Source organism: Alnus glutinosa, chromosome 8 (assembly GCF_958979055.1).
Source record: "Alnus glutinosa chromosome 8, dhAlnGlut1.1, whole genome shotgun sequence".
Classification (NCBI taxonomy): domain Eukaryota; kingdom Viridiplantae; phylum Streptophyta; class Magnoliopsida; order Fagales; family Betulaceae; genus Alnus; species Alnus glutinosa.
The window spans coordinates 9,024,945-9,044,630 of NC_084893.1; the positions used below are offsets into that span (position 1 = coordinate 9,024,945).

At 36.4% G+C, this 19,686-nt stretch overlaps 3 protein-coding genes across 3 annotated transcripts; all 3 read right to left on the reverse strand.

The window, feature by feature from the left end:
- Positions 1 to 500: 500 nt before the first annotated feature.
- LOC133874527 (pentatricopeptide repeat-containing protein At4g21705, mitochondrial-like) lies at positions 501 to 3,866 on the reverse strand. Its single transcript, XM_062312368.1, has 2 exons — positions 3,490 to 3,866; positions 501 to 1,974 (listed from the first exon to the last, which is right to left on the reverse strand). The coding sequence occupies exons 1-2, from the start codon at positions 3,757 to 3,759 to the stop codon at positions 745 to 747; spliced, it is 1,500 nt and encodes a 499-aa protein (XP_062168352.1). The 5' UTR covers positions 3,760 to 3,866; the 3' UTR covers positions 501 to 744.
- A 1,642-nt stretch (positions 3,867 to 5,508) lies between these two features.
- LOC133875232 (uncharacterized) lies at positions 5,509 to 11,091 on the reverse strand. The gene is made up of 7 exons (XM_062313279.1): positions 10,900 to 11,091; positions 7,760 to 9,517; positions 7,585 to 7,666; positions 7,339 to 7,405; positions 6,429 to 6,614; positions 6,228 to 6,288; positions 5,509 to 6,066 (listed from the first exon to the last, which is right to left on the reverse strand). The coding sequence occupies exons 2-7, from the start codon at positions 9,162 to 9,164 to the stop codon at positions 5,840 to 5,842; spliced, it is 2,028 nt and encodes a 675-aa protein (XP_062169263.1). The 5' UTR covers positions 9,165 to 9,517; positions 10,900 to 11,091; the 3' UTR covers positions 5,509 to 5,839.
- Positions 11,092 to 11,934: 843 nt separating this feature from the next.
- LOC133876542 (protein ALP1-like) lies at positions 11,935 to 12,802 on the reverse strand. The gene is made up of 2 exons (XM_062314831.1): positions 12,660 to 12,802; positions 11,935 to 12,565 (listed from the first exon to the last, which is right to left on the reverse strand). The coding sequence occupies exons 1-2, from the start codon at positions 12,787 to 12,789 to the stop codon at positions 12,090 to 12,092; spliced, it is 606 nt and encodes a 201-aa protein (XP_062170815.1). The 5' UTR covers positions 12,790 to 12,802; the 3' UTR covers positions 11,935 to 12,089.
- Between the last annotated feature and the right edge of the window lie 6,884 nt (positions 12,803 to 19,686).

Below are 19,686 nucleotides of genomic sequence, written 5' to 3' on the forward strand. Positions count from 1 at the left end.
ATCTCCAATGCAAAACGTCAACCAGCCCAAAGAAAAAAATAAAACAGCCCTAGATTGTCTCAGCCCTCCAATAATCCTCTCTTCCTTAAATCTCCATCTAGCTTCTCACTCCTCAAAGCCTTTTAGGTACATTTGGAATGCGGAATAGTTATTCCATTAAAAAAATTAAATAGTTTTTATTAAGAATAGAAGAAGGTAGAATAGAATAGTATTAGTGTTAGGGTATATGATAAGAATTTCTCAATATAAGGAATAGTCATTCTCATGAGAATGGCTATTCCAAGATTATTTCATTACACATTCTTCCATTTTCAATAAAAACTATTCTTTTTCCTAATAGAATGCTATTCCGCGTACCAAACATACCCCAACTCTCTCCAAAATAAGGATATTTTGTAAACTTAAGTTTACAATATATGTCAAACAAAAACCTCCTCGAAGACTTTTAAATTTTGATAACGAATATAGTAAGAGCATTTTAAGTGTGTGGAAAAGGTAAATGTTGTTAATAAGCATCTATCATAAACTGGTAGGGAGCAGAGGGCAAACAATACTGATAACAATAAAGTTGTTGAAGTGTGTGGAAACATTGCCATTTAATATCAGTGTAGCACTTCAAAAGCTTAATTTACGAGTGACCTTCACCTATCAGATAGACTACTAGTTCCACATGCTCACAGAATCTTAGAATTGCAGATTAATATGGCGTATCCATCAAAAGCCGTGTGGAATTTCAGGTTTTCGCTATCTTGAGCTTAGCAACTTCTCTGTTTCCTCATTTTCATCTATGTTATCAACTTTCATCCTCTCTAAAAGGCCATCCACTTCTTTCCCACCTCTGAGATAAGCCTTGATCAAGGCATGGTACATTTCCCTATCCATTGTAACAACAGTCTTCAAGGGGCACAGAAAAGCTTCTACATCTTCAATGTCTCCACTTTCACTGAGCCAACTCAGTATGCTTGAAATCACTCTATCCTTAGGCCTCCACCCTTTATTTTCTGCCTGTACAGCCAGAGCTTCCTTCATGCACTCAAAAGCCTTCTCCATGTTTTGCTTATCCAGATAGCCTGCTGCAAGAATAGCCCAACTATTTGGAGTTGGAGTCTTCCCTTTCTTGACTATGCCCTGAAGAAAAGCTTCAGCTTTCTCAATTAATCCCTTCTGGGAATAACCAATAAGGAGGACATTTGGCACACGGAAATCATAACAGTAGCAAGACGACTCCCACTCTTTAAGCAATTTTTCAGTTTCTTCAAGCTCCCCAATCTTCACTAGAGAACCCAGCATGGTAATATAATCCCTGTTGCTTTGCGTCTTACACGTTGATTTTTCAAGGCCCCACAATCTCATCATCTCATCTTTATTTCCAAGACTCGCATAAAAGGAAATCAGATTATTGTAGCCAAGTGCATCTTTATTTACCTTTTCTTCACATTTCTTCAGGTAGATCAATGCTTTCTCATGGATACCTGCTTTAATGTAGTAATTGGCCACCATTGCATAAGTAGCCCAGTCCGCTGAGATGTGGGGTAGGCTCTCCATTTCTTCTAGAACTTTCTCCATGCTGTTAAGATCAGATCTTGCACCATGTGAATTGATGCAAAGTCTATAGCTAAAATTGTCAGGGGAGACGCCATTCTTCTTCATTTCTGATAACACATCAGGGACTTTCTCAAGCTGGCCAGTGTTTGTATATAGGCACATGATGTTATTGTAGTTGAGAGGAGTGGAAGCAAAACCCATCTCTTTCATATTCTGCATGTGGGAGAGGGACTTATCAACGAGGCCTTCTCTGACATAACAATTTAGAAGAGCACCATAAGTTTTGTCAATTTTGTCTTGATCACTCAAGTTATTAAAGTAGCTCTCTGCAGAATCCAGCCCACGAACTCTACCGATCAGATCTAACTGCACAGCATGATCACCTGTTGAGAATGGCCAAAGTTTCTTGCGACTAACCCACTCGGAAACCTGCAGCAGAAGATTAAGTAATATAGTAAATTAAAACCACAGTAACTAATAAGGAATTATGGAGCTCCTGGAGCCTGAAGACTTCAAATTTTGATACCAAAGCATAGAAGGAAAAGAAAAAGAGTGAGGACACAAGCATAATATAGAGCTAATAAGGAATTTAGGTAGGAATAGAGGAAAAAACTATTATATACATGTATGACACACGCACACAAACATGTATATCCACCAGCCCTAAACCCACAAGCAATGCATGTAGAAAGGAAAAGATCATTGTCAAATGTAGACCCACAAGCCTTAAACCCGAAAGAGATTTGCTTTCAGAAGCTCAATTTAAAGTTTAGTAGCATCATGCGTGTCGAAAATTTCTTTGAAGAACAGTTAAGATATCTCCTTTAATTTGAATTTATTGGTGAGGCAGGTTATAAGCTGAAGTCCCGCAGTCATGTATAATTTAGCAATAAAAGAATAAAATATAGAAAACTTATAATCAAAAGAAAGAAAAAAAAAATCCTAGAATTTATACCTGCAGTTGATTTTATACTGCTTCTATAAATTTCCCACGTGCATATATGATAATTCTTAATTGGATACTTTCCCTTGTAAGGCAAATTGGTCTCTGGAGTTTCCTTGCTCAGCCAGGCTAGAATGAGGGATCAGAAAGCTCTACAAACTCAAACATAAGAAATTGAATATTCCTAATAGACCTTAGAAAGGATGATATTTATTTCGTAGCTTAACTTTATTTCAAATGAACCTATATTCTGATATTCCTATTAGAAGAACGAGTTTCGACACATTTCTTTGGATAATCAAAATAATGCCAGAACCAAAAATTTGACACAAATGATGCTCAAGCCAACACTACGGATTTTATTTATACCTTTTTACAAGCTCATGAACACTTGCTCCTCTAAATCCCAGACACAAATTATCACATCAAAAGCAGAAGAACAACTCAAAAACACATCACCCCCAAGACTGTCTGGTTTCTAAAAAAATCTAAGCAAATAAAAAAAAAAATGCAAAACTTCAAGCCTTTGATAAATTTTATTTGTTGCAACCAGGAAAAAAATAAAAAATAAAAAAAATTTCCACTTAACCTGACCTTATCCCACTGATTAGCTCAATCAAGGGAGTTCTCCATTTGGCGAAAAAACCCAACCCATTTTTGTTTTATTTTCCTCTCTTTTCGCACCTTAACAACCAAACAGAGAACCTTCCCAACATTAAGCAGTGCAACTCTTTGCCTTAAAAGAAGTGAGTTTATAATAATCTATTGAAACCAAACCAGCATATCACACAGAACACCCAGATTGTCTTTTCCTTTTCCAACACTTTCTTAGCATCCATCCAAAAGCCTCAAGCTTTAAAAAAAAAATAATAATAATAATAATAAAGTAAAATAAAATCAACTCAAATGAGACCCCATACAGCAAATTCCAGCAAACCCAGAATCTGAATTATGCATTTTCTCAGCAACCAAACAGACCATTGTCCAGAAAATCAACTCACCTCGAGAGCTTGTTTGTACCGCCTGCGAGCTCGGAGTTCGCGGACGATATGCTGGAGCTGGGGGTTCTTGACTTTGTTGCCTTCTTCCACCCACTGATCGAGAACTGGGCCTACACTGAGAGAAGGGTCCCCCATGGGACTAATTCTTAAGAAGAGGTTTCTCCTGCTGCTATCAGCATGCCTTCCCGTGCTGCGAGACCTTACTAATAAACTTGCGTTGGTTATTGGGTTTTGGGACCTGTTCCAGATTCTGAAGATCGTTGATGCCATGAAAGAAAATGCTCCACAGCTCGTGGGGTTTAAGGTTGGGTTGGAGCCGTGGAGGGGAGTTTTAGCACTAGTGCTGACTTGCTTGGCGCACAGAAGGGTTTAGTATACCAATTTTTGTCTAGGGTTTAAGCGTATGTTTATTTATTTACTTTTCTTTCAACTTTATTTTTTATTTTTATTTTTTAAGAGAGAAAAATATTTGGGGCATTGCAGTATTTATCATAATTCCCTTTGCAAATTTGTCGTGACAGTTTATAATCAGTTAAATGATTAATCTTTTGTATCTATGAGAAGAGTAAGAGTGAAAATGCAACAAACTTGAATCTTCTTTATTCTTTTCTACTTTTTTTCAAAAAAAAAAAATTATATTTTATTCAATTTTTTAAAATTCTATCTCACATAGTCAAACCTTAAAATTCACACAGTGAATTAGAATTTAATTCCGATTTCAAAAAATTCAACACCCAAACGGACCATTTAGTCATTCTACTAAGACATTAATGCTAAAGAGAAATAATTTTTCCACATCTCTCAAACATATTTTTTTCTAAATTAACTATTGGATCTATAGGATCCACACATAGGGTCTTTGTGGGTCCTATAGATCGAATGATTGATTTAGAAAAGAGATGTACATGTAATATGTCTTTTTGTTTTTTTTTTTTTTTGACCAGGACTATCCAAGTGCTAATGGGCATTGTCAGCTCAATAGGATGAGGGTGTAGTATTTGGCATTACTCTTTCACCAATTAAGGATTGTCACGTTAGATTTGTAAGGAACTTATAATAAAGGGAGATAATACATGCACTATAAGTGCACAACACCAAGGCACATTGGGATGGGTTCCACACATATAGGTTCCTTATGTGTGGAACCCACCCAATGTGTCATGGTGTTGTGCACTTGTTGTAATTTGAGTATTTTCTTATAATAAAAGTTGTAATATCCTTAACAACATTAAAAATCACATGGTATTTCCTAGACAAATATAGCAAAATCATCTCAAGAGGGATGTGGACTAAAAACGATCATAACTATATAACAAACCCTCAGTTGGGAATAATGGTGCGAACCAACCTAAACTATTGGGTTAGCTGCGCGAGCCGCCTCTATTTCATGTGGCCGCTCAAGTTAACCCTCTCGCCACCCCAACTCAAGTTGTGGGGTTGAAGGGGTGGCTTTATCACTCCTCCCCTTTTTTATTTTATTTTTATCTTAACTAACATGGAAAAACTACTTACGTGGCAATTTTAGATGGTTTTCAACTGGATGAGTAAAATGAAAAAGGCCAAAAAAAAAAAAAAAAAAAAAAAAAAAAAAAAAAAAAGAAAAAAAAAAGAAAAAAGAAAAAGAGTTAGAAGTCAGATTTAGAAACGCAAAGAACAAATTGCAAGTGTACAATTGCTCAAGAAGTATATTTTTATTTTCCCTTGGTCAAATGAAAAACAGCATGCTTACATTAGGAAAAACGCCATGTTTTTAATACCCAAACACCTCCATCATTCAACGTTTGTCTTCAAATCTCACTATACTAAAATTGCAGCAGGTGATATATATATATATATATCAAGAATCCTCTCTTGATCACTAGGGATCTTGACAGAATTCTGCACAAACGCCATGATAGTATATAGACTTTATGTTTCTTCTCAAAGATTCAAGGCATAAATTTAACTTCGAAATACAATTCCAATGTCAACTTATCACAAGAACCACGAGACTGCGTCAGAAGGGGTTTGCTGAATAAATTTTATGTCAAAAGATTCCCACTTTGTTAATATAATAAATAGCCCACTTCAGGTCTAGTAGAGTCCTATACTTGGTACATCATATTCTGATAATGTAATAGCTAAAACTAAACAAAACAAAAGAATGCCTTTTGATTTTACTTGGAATAATGTTGAGCATTGTGGTTAGGGGGCAAAAAGTCAAGGATCAGTGATACAAAAAGGCCTTTCATCTGAAGGTGGGAAGCATGTATGTTTATAGTACAAAGCCTACTCATCTCTGGACGACTCAAAAAACCCACCTTGTATTCCCACCAGCAACTCCAGAATCCATGAAAGTTTCTCCAAATTTTTATGTGTTGGGCATTATATGAAGAGCACCACTACTGGCAACAAAAGAAGTATTGGCGTCATCTTGATGAGGGTATGCATTGGCCTCTACTATCTTACGATAGAAACCCCATGATGGGTTTGCTTCCGTAATGGCACGCTGACCGAATGGATTCTGCTTCACATATCTTGGAACATCCTCTGCCATAGCTAACCCTTCGAGATAAACTCGAAGATCACCTCCAGGGCCTGTTGTGAAAGAGAAGCACAAACAAAGTCGTATAACATTTAAGGCACATTAATGGAAGACCACCAACAAAAATCAGAAGGGATTGAAAAATCGGTGATAATTGGAAAGTGATATATATCAGAAAAGGAAGAACAAAATTTTCCAGCCATGCTTGTCTCACCTAATGACGTATCTTTCTCGTCCTTATAGCGATATGTATGGGGAAATATTGCCGTGTTCACCTAAAACAAAGACAAGAAGATGCAAAGATGAGAAAAAAAAAAAAAAAAAACAAAACAATATCAGGATTAGGATTAGGATATAATAGAAATGTCATATTCCCCAAGTGACAAACAAATGAGGATTGGGTTAATAAGTGAACCGGATTAAGTAAAGCCTTGTATGGTGAATCATCCAGCAATAATGTGTTTGCTTCACTATACTCCCCCTTTTCCCATGGGAGATTAGGCTCAAGCTTTTCCCATAATTTTTTAAGTTCCTTCAAGAGCAGAGGCTTCTCTTTATTCTCGATAGTAGTGAATCCGGTACTGGTACAGTGTGATTGATCCTGCATAAAACCATTAATTAGAACAATAATACCTAATTATGCACTTTTTGATGATTGGCTTAAAGACATGGTTTAAACTGGTTGCACTGAAGATGATGACAACAACGACAGCAAGAACAACATACACACTACAAAATGTGCTATGATGGTATCAATCCTAAAAGCTCCCAACTTATTACAGCAAATATAAAGATACTCGCAAGTTCACAAATTAAGTGCATTTTACAAGGGCAGTCACTGAAAAATTATTCTATCAATTAGCTGGGACAACCCATCACAGAGGCAAAATACTGCATTTAAGGGGAAGATGGATAACCGGGAAAAATATTACAGTTTTTCCATAACATCAAAACTATAACCAAACAGAAACAGTCCTTAATACTTTTAGAAGTATCAAAACTTCACAAGTTCCAAAACTTAGCAAAATGTAAGTTTCAGAGAGTAGGTACTAGACAAAAAATGCAACCAATTACAACAAACAAAAGTTTAATCAAATAATATGGCAGCCATAAGTATACATTTTTTATTACCACAGTAAAAGTGTGAAAGGTAGTGAAGGATGTGACTAGGAAACGGATTATATATGCCTAAGGAGAAATGTTTGACCAGCTTGTTGCATGGCAAACGAACTTCAAACTGGGAAAGAGATACCAAAACTCAATTTGTCCCATGCAAGTTTTGAAACGTAATTTACTCAAAGAAAAACAAAGATTTATGGAATTACCCAGCAGAAGAGCAACTTGTCTCTGGAATCTTCCATAAGAAAATCGATTAGCCTGTCCATGTTCCTCCTACAAAAGTTTGATAAGTGACATGGTTAAGCCACATTCGCCAATCATCATAAAGTAAAGCATTTTTTGGTACACTAATGTAAAGACCACACACACTTGAAAAAAAGAAAAAAGTCCCTAAAAGAGCAAGTCAAACTAAAGAGAGGAAAAAGAGTAATCAGTCATAGATTGAACATTACTTGATTCTTGATGACCAGACACCCACAACAAATCTGTCAAAGCAAAACTGTAGAAAATCGTCACAAAAAGGCCTCTTAAAAACTGGGGAAGAAAAAAAAGAACAAGAGACAATCGCGTTAGATTTGAGTAGTAAAATGCAAAAATCTAAATCCATGTTTAAGTGTCAAGTTTCACCTGCTTTCCCTGATATCATTATGTCTACTTTACATCCATGAGGAACACAAGAAACAATATCAACAAGCAGTCCATTCACATCAAGAATGAGAAGCTTTTTCTTATACGAATCCATAAGAGCTCTTTCTGGTGGAGAGTTTGATATTTGTGAAACATTCTGCTCTGTGATGATAACATCCAAATCAGCATCATTTTTTCCTAAACCCGAGTGTGATGAAGGACTTCCTTCCATCTTGGTTTCTATCTCAATATCCATCTGCTCTAGTGGCTTGCAGGAAGAACCACATCCAGATTTAGAAGTTTCCCCCTCACCATATGATTCAGGTTCATCAAAATCTCCATTTCCACGAAACATCTCTCCTCTTGTGATTTGGATCTTATGATGCTTTGCCCCATTTTTCTGTTCCAAGAGTGCGTTTGGGATGCCTGCTACAGAAACATCATTCGCAGAACTAAGTTCGCAAGAATTCTTTTCCAAATTCTTTATTTCAATTTTCTCCTCGCAGTCCCCAGATACAGGTTCACCATCTGGAAGGCAAAACGGGGCTTCCTCCACCAACATATGTTCCATAACCTGTACTGAGGTAGCATGCTCCACTAAAACTGCTCTATCTACCTTCTTCTCCTGTAACCTGGCAGTTGGTACTTCATCTGAACAACGACACAAAGGGTCCCTCATACCCTCTTCCAAAGCATTTTGAAAGGAAGCAGAGGACTTTCCCTTTCTCCTGCTATCAGTTCCTTCTCTTTTCCTCCTACTATAGGTTTTAACATTCCTCTTTCTATGTATCCAGCTATCAGTTCTGCTTCTTTTCCTCCTACTATAGGTTTTAACATTCCTCTGAACAAGTGAAACATATTTATTCTCTAAATCGTGATCACATTTCTCAATTAAACCAGTATTTGCACTCTTGGGACATCCTGTTTGCTCTCCAACAACGACAAAGTTATCCTTTAAATCTGATGAGTTCATCTCTGAAATTTTGAAAACAGAAGTCTCATCTTTCTCAAAATTCTTAACATTTGTACCACCTTCTTGAATATCACAGTCTATAACGTTGATTTCTGAGCCATTCTGCCTCTCATTTTGCTTCTTTCTCTCAATGTTTACTTGAGAACAGCTTACTTCTACAGTAGATTGAGCAGTTTCTCGCTCCAACTTCAGGCATGATTTGACCGGAGGTTGATGAGATTGATCTATTTCCAGTGAACTTGCATTCAATAAAGAGGTACCTCCTGGAGGATCACAATCTCTACAACTAGTTTCAAGGGCAGTATGACTACCCTTCAGCTTCTTTCTTCTTTTCTTTGATTCTGAATTACTTTGGGGCATCCCCAATCCCTTCGTTCCACTAGTAGCAGCCGAAGAATCTATACGTAAACCTCTTTCAGGAGCATCTTTCATTGAAGAATTACCCTCCTAATAATCAAAATCTGCATCATTAATTTTCATGGATTGATTCCTCTCTTAGATCTGCTCCATACTATTCTTCTCTTCCGCCCATGAACTCCATTCTGCATCTCTTATTGCAGTCACCACATCCATCTTTAGCTAATATTGATTGGAAGCCATATATATGAGTCTCTGCATGAAAAAAGTTCAACTTCCAGATATCTTAGCATTCTTCCTCTCATCCATCCATTTTTATTCAAAATGATCTCCACATCAATGTCTCCTCTTAGGCCTCTTCCACATAAGTTTGAGAAGGTGAACAATCTTATTTCTTTTTTTCTTATGTCACCCCTTCTTATAATGACCTGAAATAGTAGTCATTAGAAGAAATAAGTAAGCATCATATAGTATAAGAGACAACTAAGAGTTATACAGAAGTCTTACAAGTCACAAATATAATCATGAAAATAAGCGAAGACCCAAAAGCAGTAGCTCAACATTCTCATAGAAAAAGATTAAGAGCCTCTTCCTAAACCAGTGAGGTATATAACTGGTAGAAGGCATTATCACAAGATTACCACATAAGAGTAGAAAAGACAGGTTCACATGAGTTCCATCACCATAAAACCATTCAAACAACCTATTTACATATAGAAGGCAAGTTATACAGAAAAAAAAAAAAAAGTCCCCTTCCTTTCCTCTCCTTTTTATTTTATTTTATTTTATAAGCTCTTCCTTTCCTCTCCTTGCTCATAATTCAAAGACTAACCATTTTAAACCACACAATGACGATCAGCCAAAATGCATTAAATCAGAATCAGTCTCCCAATTACTATAAGCATACAACAGTTCTATAAAACATCTTAGCTAGTATTTGAAACAGAGAAAGATACTTATGCCATCAATAATAGATTGAATACAGCTAATGCAGAAAATAGACACAGAAGACCTTCCTAATAAACCATACTTATTAAACTTCTAGTTTGATAAGACAAAACCGAACCTTCAGTCTTTTCCTCCCCACCCCCCAATAAGCAAAATACAGCCTCTATTGATATTAGAAATGTAGACGTTTTTGCAATAATCAGACTTGAGAAAGTTGGTAACAATTGCTAATTTTTTAATTATTTGTAAGAAGATACCCAAGTCAACTAATTTTTGTTGAAAACAAAGAACCATCATCACAACAAAAATAAGTTGAAAACAAGAGCTGAACATAATGAGAGGGGGGGAAAATAGCATCGCAGGCAGGCCAATTCCTAGCATTATTATGCTTAATCCAGTTAGTTCCCAATTTTTTTCTAGCCAATCTCAAAATTTAACCCAATTCCATCAATGAAAAGCCTCTTGAATATCAGGTAAAATGAGCTAATTATTTTATTGCTAAGGAAACAGCACAAAAAACAAAAGAAACCACGACTTTTGAATCTCAAAATTCCCCCAAGACAGCTAACCGCCTTATTTGATTGGTTCATTCATCTAACTTGATAGTTTAATTGTGCTTCCTTATTATTTCCTTCACTTTTTCTCAGCAACCAAACGGAGTCTCAATAAAAAATTTAAGAACAGAAGAAAATATGCAAAACCCAGAAAGCCCCAACATAGCAAATGAGAAAATAAACACTCAACTTCTCTACAAAACAAATCTCTACCAGAACCCAGCAAGTAATCCAATACCCATTTCCTAACAATTTGTCAAACTGGGTTCATAAAGTCACAAACACACACAGAGCGAGAGAAAGTCTACCTTTGTATAGGATTTTGGGCCGCAGAAATTTGCAGAAGAAGAAGAAGAAGAAGAAGAAGAACTGTGAGAGACAAATGGTTGGAGACTCGAACGCTTTTCTTTGTTGTGGGTTTGGGTTGCTTGTGCTCGTGAGTTTGCAATAATGCTGGCTGGGTTAGCCGTAAACCCAAACAGCACCCCAATAACGGATCTGGGTTCTATTGGTTGTGGATAGGAGCGCTCATTTCCTAGTTACCAAACAATCTGAACCAAGTGCGTTGGAGATTGAACTGTGGTCAAACTATGAGCTCGTTTGGTAAATCGATTTTTTGTTTTTGTGTTTGAGAATTGTTTTCGAGAACACAAATAAAAAATTGTTTTTGTTGTTTTTTCGTTAAAAAAGTGTTTGGCAAATTGTTTTCGAAAACAGTTTTATAAAACAGAAAACAGTGGTTAATGCGTTTGGACAATTGTTTGCAAAACAGTTTTCATTTAAGAAGAAAATAGAAAACTGTTTGGCATTTCTTAATATATTTTTTGTTTTCAATTTTTTTTTTCACCATTTATTTAGTGATTTCCAAATAAAATTTTGTCAAATTTATGTCATTAAACTTGATAGCCTAAATGAGAATAGTATATTGTCAAAACTCTTTTACACTATTTTTGTTAAAAGTTATTCATGATGTATGCTCTATTTAGGTGGCCAACAAGAGGTCATTTTTAATAACCAAACTTATCACTTTCCTAGATGAAGATAGTAATGAACTAAGAACTTAACATTTAAAATATGATCCACGGGCCACAGTCATTCATACTATCATTTGTGTCCCATATTTTTGGATTAACCTGCCTAATAAAATTAAATTGATAAACCATAACCCATTGTCCCACCTGTTTCTAATAATAACATTAGGAATTCCTCATACAGTCACGAAAGATACAAGATTATAAGAGAATTGGAACAAAAATCTCCAAATAAATATCTCAAACCAGTTTGAGATGGACACTCATGTGTCTTTCAATAATAGAAATAATCCATTTACCTAAATACTAAAAAAGTTGAGGGAATAAAGATTACAAATAACACAAAATATTAGCCTCAATACTTAGTACTAATAATTTCAAGTAGTGTCATTCCCATTACATAAGCTGCATAAACGTGATAGATATTAAACTAGTTAAACATAACTGACTCCAAAAGTCATGCACATCTAATCATTTCGATGCTGCCACATAAGTTGTGCAATGCTTTCCCTCAAGACGGCCATCTCATGCCCGGCTGAATCTGATAGGTTCTGAAGGTTTCTTCCATGCCTCGAACTGGACCCACCAACACTTTCATAATCATCCGTACGCACATCTTCATTCTCCCAATGGGTAAATAAATGATCATCATCCGCAGCCATTCGAATGAAGTTATGCACGGCACAACAAGCTGTAACAATTGTCGGTTGCTTACTTGTTTTATATGATGCCATAACTATCAATATTTTAAAACGAGCTTTCAATACACCGAAACATCGCTCTATAACATTCCGCAGAGATGAGTGCCTGTGATTGAATAGCTCCTTATAACCTCTAGGGGTGCCTGTTGCTCGAAACTCTTCCAAGTGATATCGTTCTCCACGAAATGGTCTCATAAAACCTTTGGCTTGCGGGTAGCCCGAGTCCATCAAATAGTAATGACCTACATGATGGTAAATTATATATAAGTGTTTGTGACCATCTAAGTATGTGGATAAATATCTAAAAAATTAATGCAAATTTAGCATTTTAAATACCTTCCGGTGCCCAAGGGAATTTGTTCTTCACGTTACCAAGCGCATTCAGAAACACACGTGAGTCATTCGCGGTCCCTTCCCACCCAGCATACACAAAGGTGAATTTCATGTCAAAGTCACAGCAACACATTACATTCTGTGTTATAATCAACTTCCTTCCCCTAAAAGCGGTTTGCCTCGATGTAGGAGCATGCGCTTTGATGTGTGTCCCATCGATCGCACCGATAGCATGCTACAATCACAACACAACAAGTATATAGGATCTTTAAATAACGGGTACAACAATCGAGTTAATATGGAAACGGGTAAATATACAATTACCTTGAACCACGGGTAATATTTACTTGAGTTACTAACAAATGGATGCACTCCAATAGTCTGTGTCGGTCGTATGATATGTTTTCCTAGTTTGCTAAAGGCTCGAATAGTCTGCCTAAATTTACGTTGAACTGTCTCCAAGGAGTGCTGGAAACGATCAGCTGCAACTCTCATTCCCACACCATGACCAAGTATAAACAGTGTGATACCAACGGCCTCTTCAACAGTGACTAATTTAGTATCTTCAGCGTAGTTCAATTCCCTTAAACGGGCACACAAGCTTCTAAATGCACCCTTATACATTCGAAACATGTCATGACAGTTTGCAGGGTTGCCTTCCAGTTGTTCATTGATATAGGCCGCTCCAGTTAATATGGATGTGCGCTGAGGCTCCCTAGGCCTATAGTTCATAACAATCACTATCAGATCAAGCATTTCACGCATTTCGGTCTCCTCATCAGAGGAATCACTATCGGTATCCAAAATGTTATCTAAATCCATAAGAATATTGGCCCGAAAGTTGCCTCCACCTACAAACCATACACTCAATAAATTAGTATAGAGATTACTTTATACTGCATATCTCCATGTTATTCTATGCACCCAAAGAAACTACACTATGCAAAAAAAATTTACATAATAGCGTAAAAGCACTTCATACATATAAAGCAACAACATTATTCATAGAAAACTCACAACTAAATATTATATAATAGAGTAGAAGCATAAGTTACCCTTACTTCATATAGTAAAAGCACAACAAGCTTCATAAGTTACAAAAGTGATATCATAAGTCAATGCGTTTTACATAATTAAGTAATAGCATTTTTCATGGAAAAGAAAAACTTAATACTAAATAATATCCTGTCACATTGCACCTTAACCACACCACAAAACAACTCCATAAGATGACAACAATCTACAGTGAAGCTAACCACTCAACACGATGCTCAGGTGGCATCGTAGCAAACACAATCCTCCACCAATCTTCCTTGAAGGTCTGCACTGCCTTCAAATAAGTGGTGCTCGAGACAGGTGGATCCAATTCTGACATAATGGTCATGCAACCTTTTATCGAGCAAGGGTCAGGTGCAACGTTGCTGCTCCCCATTTGTTGTTCCTCAATATTCTTAAGTCTTTCTTGCTTTTTATTATTGATATAGGACCGACTCTGGCACGACTCCTCCATAGCGGCCAAGGTTGCGTGAAGCTGTTCTGACACATTTTGCCTTTTTTTCCTCTCAGATCTTGGTGGTGCAGTACTTCCAGAACGCTTTCCAGAGTGGTTTCTTCCATTGTCATTCGCAGAGGGTGGGGTGTCAACATCAACAAGCTCTTCATCAGCATCCAAATCCACGTGGACACCACCGTTTAGCAGCGCTTCATCTAGATGTCTCTCCTCCGCAGAGTTGGGTGGGTCTTGTGTAGATGCATGTTGCAACACGCCAGTTGCTGTGGTCTTATTGAATATAATCCCCAATAGATTGTAGTTTGCACATCCTTTGGTCTTAAACTGCGTCGCAATAGGGTTAACCTAAAATAAGAAAATAAATTATCAAGCGCCTGAATGCACATATCATAAGCTTCCCATATTACCGCAGGGTTAAGAATTTACCAAGAGATGCCTTGCCCAAGCATCTTCATCAGCAGTGACCGTGCCTTTTTCAGGATCCCAACCGAATCCAGTCGGTTCATTCAAAAGGGTCGAGAAGCTACGGTGTTTCATGCGAAGCCTATTAAACTTTCCCTTTATCTGTTTGTGCGTCATACGTGGATTTACTTTTGCTCTTTTGTTGAATTCATCTGTAATCTTACGCCATTGGATTTTGGAAAATCCCACACTGTCAGATGTTCCCTTGTTAACCTCCTCAACCAAGATGTCAATTAAAATCTTTTCAACATGGGGTGAACACTTGGTAGTATCTTCAACTTGTTCTTGGGTAGTCATCTAGTTAACATAAAAAGTCTAAGAGATCCGTATATCTTTCCTAATAATTGGGTTCAACATCCGAATATTAATAATGAGGAGTTTTTATACCTTTCGACGCGTGGGCTTGGGCTTGTACTTCAGAAAAGAGTTTCTTAGCGATCCATGACTCTCACGTGGCCTCAATAAGTACGCCTATAATGTACTTTTAGAGAAGTTTATTAGCAACAAAAGAAAATTGCTATTTTTTTTTTAAAAAAGTAGTAATAGTATTTTTCATGACTTTTAATTTTACTATAGGTACTAGCCTATAACCCAGTTTTTTTCATTGTATTATTAGTATATTAGTACCTAATGTGCTATTCTATATTCGATATCCACATAAAAGCACATATGTGTACTAAATTATCTAAAATGTTTCTATTTTATCTACACAATTGAGTAATAATATTCACAAATAGAATTACAAGAAGCAAATGAGATCTACATTTGCATATAGGAATTTCACAAGTGTAAAACATTTAAAACACTAAACCTAGTGTCAAACAGGGTCAATTACTTGAAATTACAGCATACAAATAAACAATTGTAGATAAGGAAGATTATTTTCACAGCAATTGCAAATAAGCACCAACCATCCATCCAATTCAAACTGAAGAACAGAGACTTATCTTGAACTATTCAAACTGAAATACTCACATGCTACAAACCACAGTGCTCACAAAAGGAATTGGAGGTTTGTATACACATAAGCACCAGCTTTAAAAAAAAAAAAAAATATTACTATATAACTAACTATTACACATACAACAATATTTATTTAGATAGACTTCTTGGGCACTACTTGGTTGAAACAATCAGGTCTGAAATTATAATGCACAAAAAATAGATTATCTCTAGGGCACTACTTGTCCTCTTTTCCCTCGTCTCTAGATTTTTGTCCCAACCACAAGCGATTGTGAGCAGGCCTAGAAAGAAAACCATCTTTGATGATCTTTTTGTGGGTGTAAAAATTTAAAGCCATCTTTGATATCTTGGCTACTTCATGCTTACCAGCAAAAGAAAAATCTATTTCCCTTTGATCCTTAAAATCATACAGATAGAAATTCCTTAACAGGTCAATCAATTTATGGCAGTAATTTAGAAATGTATGAATGGTGGGAAGGAGATGGGATACCGCATGCATATGCCATAACCAACATGTGAACTTGAATTCATAGAACAAGTTTCAATTACCCTTTTTTGTGCTTTTCAACTACAATGTCTGTTTGCTTGGAACTAGTACATGATATGAGCATGCATGCAAAAAAAAACAGAGCATCAGCTCCGGCAACATCAATCCAAGACATTAAGTGGAAGTAACCCCCAATGCAAGCTATCATTCATTATAAATTTGCAGCAACAAGTTTTTTTGTAAAAGTACCAAACAAATTCTACCCAAGTAGAGAAACTTGAAACCTAAACAGATTGTAAGCCCATTGAATATGGAAAACTGGACGTCAAAAACATTCAGTACCATACTTATTTTGTGTAGAGAGATATTCTACAACCAATGATTCACCTAACACTGGTTCTCATCTGTGTTTCCACTTAATCTTCCTGTTCAACAAAATTACTTAAGTAAAAAAGCCATATATTTGCAATACAAAATAGATAGCCATCTACGGCTCTGCCACAGCCAAGTTGGGCCAAATGATCCACAGGGGCACTAAAACATAGCAACATAAACTTATGGTCCTGCAAATCCTTCTAATAAACACAAAAAAACATAGGATATAATTTCTAACAGAGGTGATTTATTAAATATATTTATGAGCTAGAAGCTACAAAACCATCAAGGCTATTCAAGGAGTCAGTGGCAGCAACCCCTCAAAGAATACAAAAAAGCTAATATTTTGGAACAAAATGAACTTGATGCTCATCAATACTTAACCAGTAAGACCAAGTATAAAGATGGAAAGGCACAGTCCAGATGCACACAGCATCACACAACGAATACAGCTATACATGCAGTGTTGAAACTTGAACTAATACCGAAAAAAACAATTAACATTGACTGTGCCAAAGAAGGAGTGTTAACACTTGAACATATATTCCGTTTATTCTAACATATGCATGAATGGTAGCCCCCCCCTTTTTTTTTTTTTTGTTTGGATGAATAAATGGGAGCTTATTTACCAAATTAAATTTTTTAGATTCAGTGAACTATTATTTTATTACTTTGTGAACGACAAAAAATATATTTATCAAACTTGGCAAATGTATATATAGACAATTATATTGGATATCTTTTCCATACATATATCTGTGATCATTATATGCAAGTGTTCAGAAATCACAAACAAAACCCACAAATCCAAGAATGCTCAAACATAATATAGTATAGAAATCACAGAAAGAGAAGAGGATAAAGGAAAAAAATTACCTTCTTTGATCTTGTGATTGGAGCCGTTTTGATAGATGAGGCGCAGATTTCTCTTCTGTAATCAGATTTTCTTCTCCAACACATTAAGGCCTTTTTATAACACAAAACTGATGAGGGAAATTACTGAAGAACAAAGGTTGGTAGGGTTAGTTGGGATGGAAGGAAACACAAATTCAAAGCCAAAATTGAAGATGATGCGATGGCCGAGTTATGGGGTAGATGCAAGAATTGAAGAGCTTGGTGAAAGAGTGATGTGAAGAGAAAGGTGCAGTGAAGGCAGGGGAGAATATGGAGAGAAAAGGAAGGTGTGAAAAGATGGAGAGTAAAGGCAGAAAACAGAGAGAGTAAAAGCAGGCGTGAAGGCAGAAAAGAGAGAGTAAAGGCAGAAAAGATGGAGAGTAAAGGCAGGCAGGCGTGAAGAATGAAGATGCAGAAAATTAAAATAGAGAAAATTCATGAGGTGGTTCGAACGGTGGCCTGGGCACTGTATACTTAAAATGAGAACTGTTTCGTTAAGTTGTTCCGCGCGTCTTTTCTGAAAAAATGAGAACAGTTTTGTCAAAACATCTTGAGCCTGTTTCCTAATTTCGTGTTTTTTATTGTTTTCTGTTTTGCTTGTTTCTGTTTTAAAAACAACAAACCAAACGCACATATCATGGACCGAAACATGTTTTACTGTTTTGGAAACAGAAAACTGTTTCCAAAACAGCTAACCAAACAGGCTCTATCACTTCGCTCGATCACATGGGTCTTGGTCAACTTTGTGTCTAAATTATGTTTATCTATTGTTATTGTTTTAAAAATGTTTCAATTTTATGTTTTTTTTATTATTATTTTTTTTTGAACAAATTTTTAATCTTATAAACACGAGACCTAAAGGTTAAAAGTTAGGAGCCCAAAGACTCCCTAAAAACAATATTAAAGACTGGAGGTGGAGTTTCCTCCAACCATATTGAGTCTTTGACATAAAACACATCTGCCTTAGCTAACACATGGGTAGCAGAATTTGCCTCTCTTTTTACATGAATTACACGAAAAGATTTAAGAGAGTACAATACTAATCTAATATCATTAGTGAAGTGTCCAATTTTGCTCAAAGAAGGAATGGCCAAATTAATCTCATTTACTACCTGCAAAGCATCTCCTTCCAAAATGATATCAAGCAAATCTAATTCTTTCGCCAAGACAACAGCATGAAGAGCAGCCCATGCCTCAGCAACAAGAGAATCTGTATGACCATGTAATGTAAGACTGCGTGTTGCCACTACTAACCCCTGATAATCACGAGCTATAATCCCAACTCCCATCCTTCTGTTCTTTATGTCAACTGCAGCATCCCAGTTGATTTTATAAAAACCAAGAGAAGGAGCCTTCCATTGGACTAGGGGAACAAGTATAACCTAAAAAATCATTCTCATTTTCAGTTGGCGCATTAGCTCTTTTGAAATCCTCAATGGAAATAACTGATTCCCTCATTAGTACTTGATTTGGCGATGTAAAAACCCCACCAAACACTACGGAATTTCTTCTCCGCCATAATTTTCAGGCTAGAATTGCCCAAAGCTCAATAGCCACATAAGAGCATCTCCTCATCAAAGTTTCTAGAACGCTACTCAAACTGACAACTCCGCCACTACATTTTTGCAAACTTTTGGGTCTCAAGCTTCACACATCCACCGCAGCCGGGCACTCCCATAGAATATGCAAAACTGACTCAATCTCAATAAACAATCAAATTGGTTTTTTTTTTATTAATATAAATTGATATTATTTTGCATTTCCAATTATTAAAGTGAAACTATTATTTAAATTTAAATTTGATGGTTTTGAAAGACTAGTTTTTATTCATGAATTACGTGATTGAAAATTGTCCAATGATAAATAGTGATAGGGTCATCCCTTTTCTTCCAATTAGTGATAGGTCCCGTTTATCACCCTTTTCATTCATCTTCGTTAAACCTAATTTGTATATTTTTCATGCGGTAGATCTTTATAAGCTCCTCTCGACCTTCTCCTTTAGATCTCCATTATTGCTAGGTGTCGGTGAATTGAATGGCCAAAATGGGTACCACCAAAGTCGGAAAGTTGGAATTAAATGCCACCGACTTTTTCCACCGGAAAAAGGTGTTTTTAACATGTATTCACAGTGGTAGTGGCGGGCAGTACGTAGACGAAAAACTAAATGGGCTTAATTCGAGTTTGCTTGGATAAGAGACGATTACACAACAGTGGTGTGAATTATGGCAGTGATTGTGAGACGTGATCAGCTGTAGGACTGTGGTGTGAACCTAAAGAAGCTCGAAGCTTTTGCCTTCTACATACAAAGATAGTGGGATTGTGGGGGAGAAAGTGAGATG

Coding starts and splice junctions, on each gene's coding strand:
- LOC133874527 (XM_062312368.1), bottom strand. CDS start 3,759: ATGGCATCAACGATCTTCAGAATCTGGAACAGGTCCCAAAACCCAATA. Junction 1,975..3,489: donor GGTACAAACAAGCTCTCGAG/GTGAGTTGATTT, acceptor CTTCTGCTGCAG/GTTTCCGAGTGGGTTAGTCG.
- LOC133875232 (XM_062313279.1), bottom strand. CDS start 9,164: ATGAAAGATGCTCCTGAAAGAGGTTTACGTATAGATTCTTCGGCTGCT. Junction 7,667..7,759: donor AATGATATCAGGGAAAGCAG/GTGAAACTTGAC, acceptor TTTCTTCCCCAG/TTTTTAAGAGGCCTTTTTGT. Junction 6,289..6,428: donor ACAAGGCTTTACTTAATCCG/GTTCACTTATTA, acceptor TCTTTGTTTTAG/GTGAACACGGCAATATTTCC.
- LOC133876542 (XM_062314831.1), bottom strand. CDS start 12,789: ATGTGTTGCTGTGACTTTGACATGAAATTCACCTTTGTGTATGCTGGG. Junction 12,566..12,659: donor ATTCCCTTGGGCACCGGAAG/GTATTTAAAATG, acceptor ACCATCATGTAG/GTCATTACTATTTGATGGAC.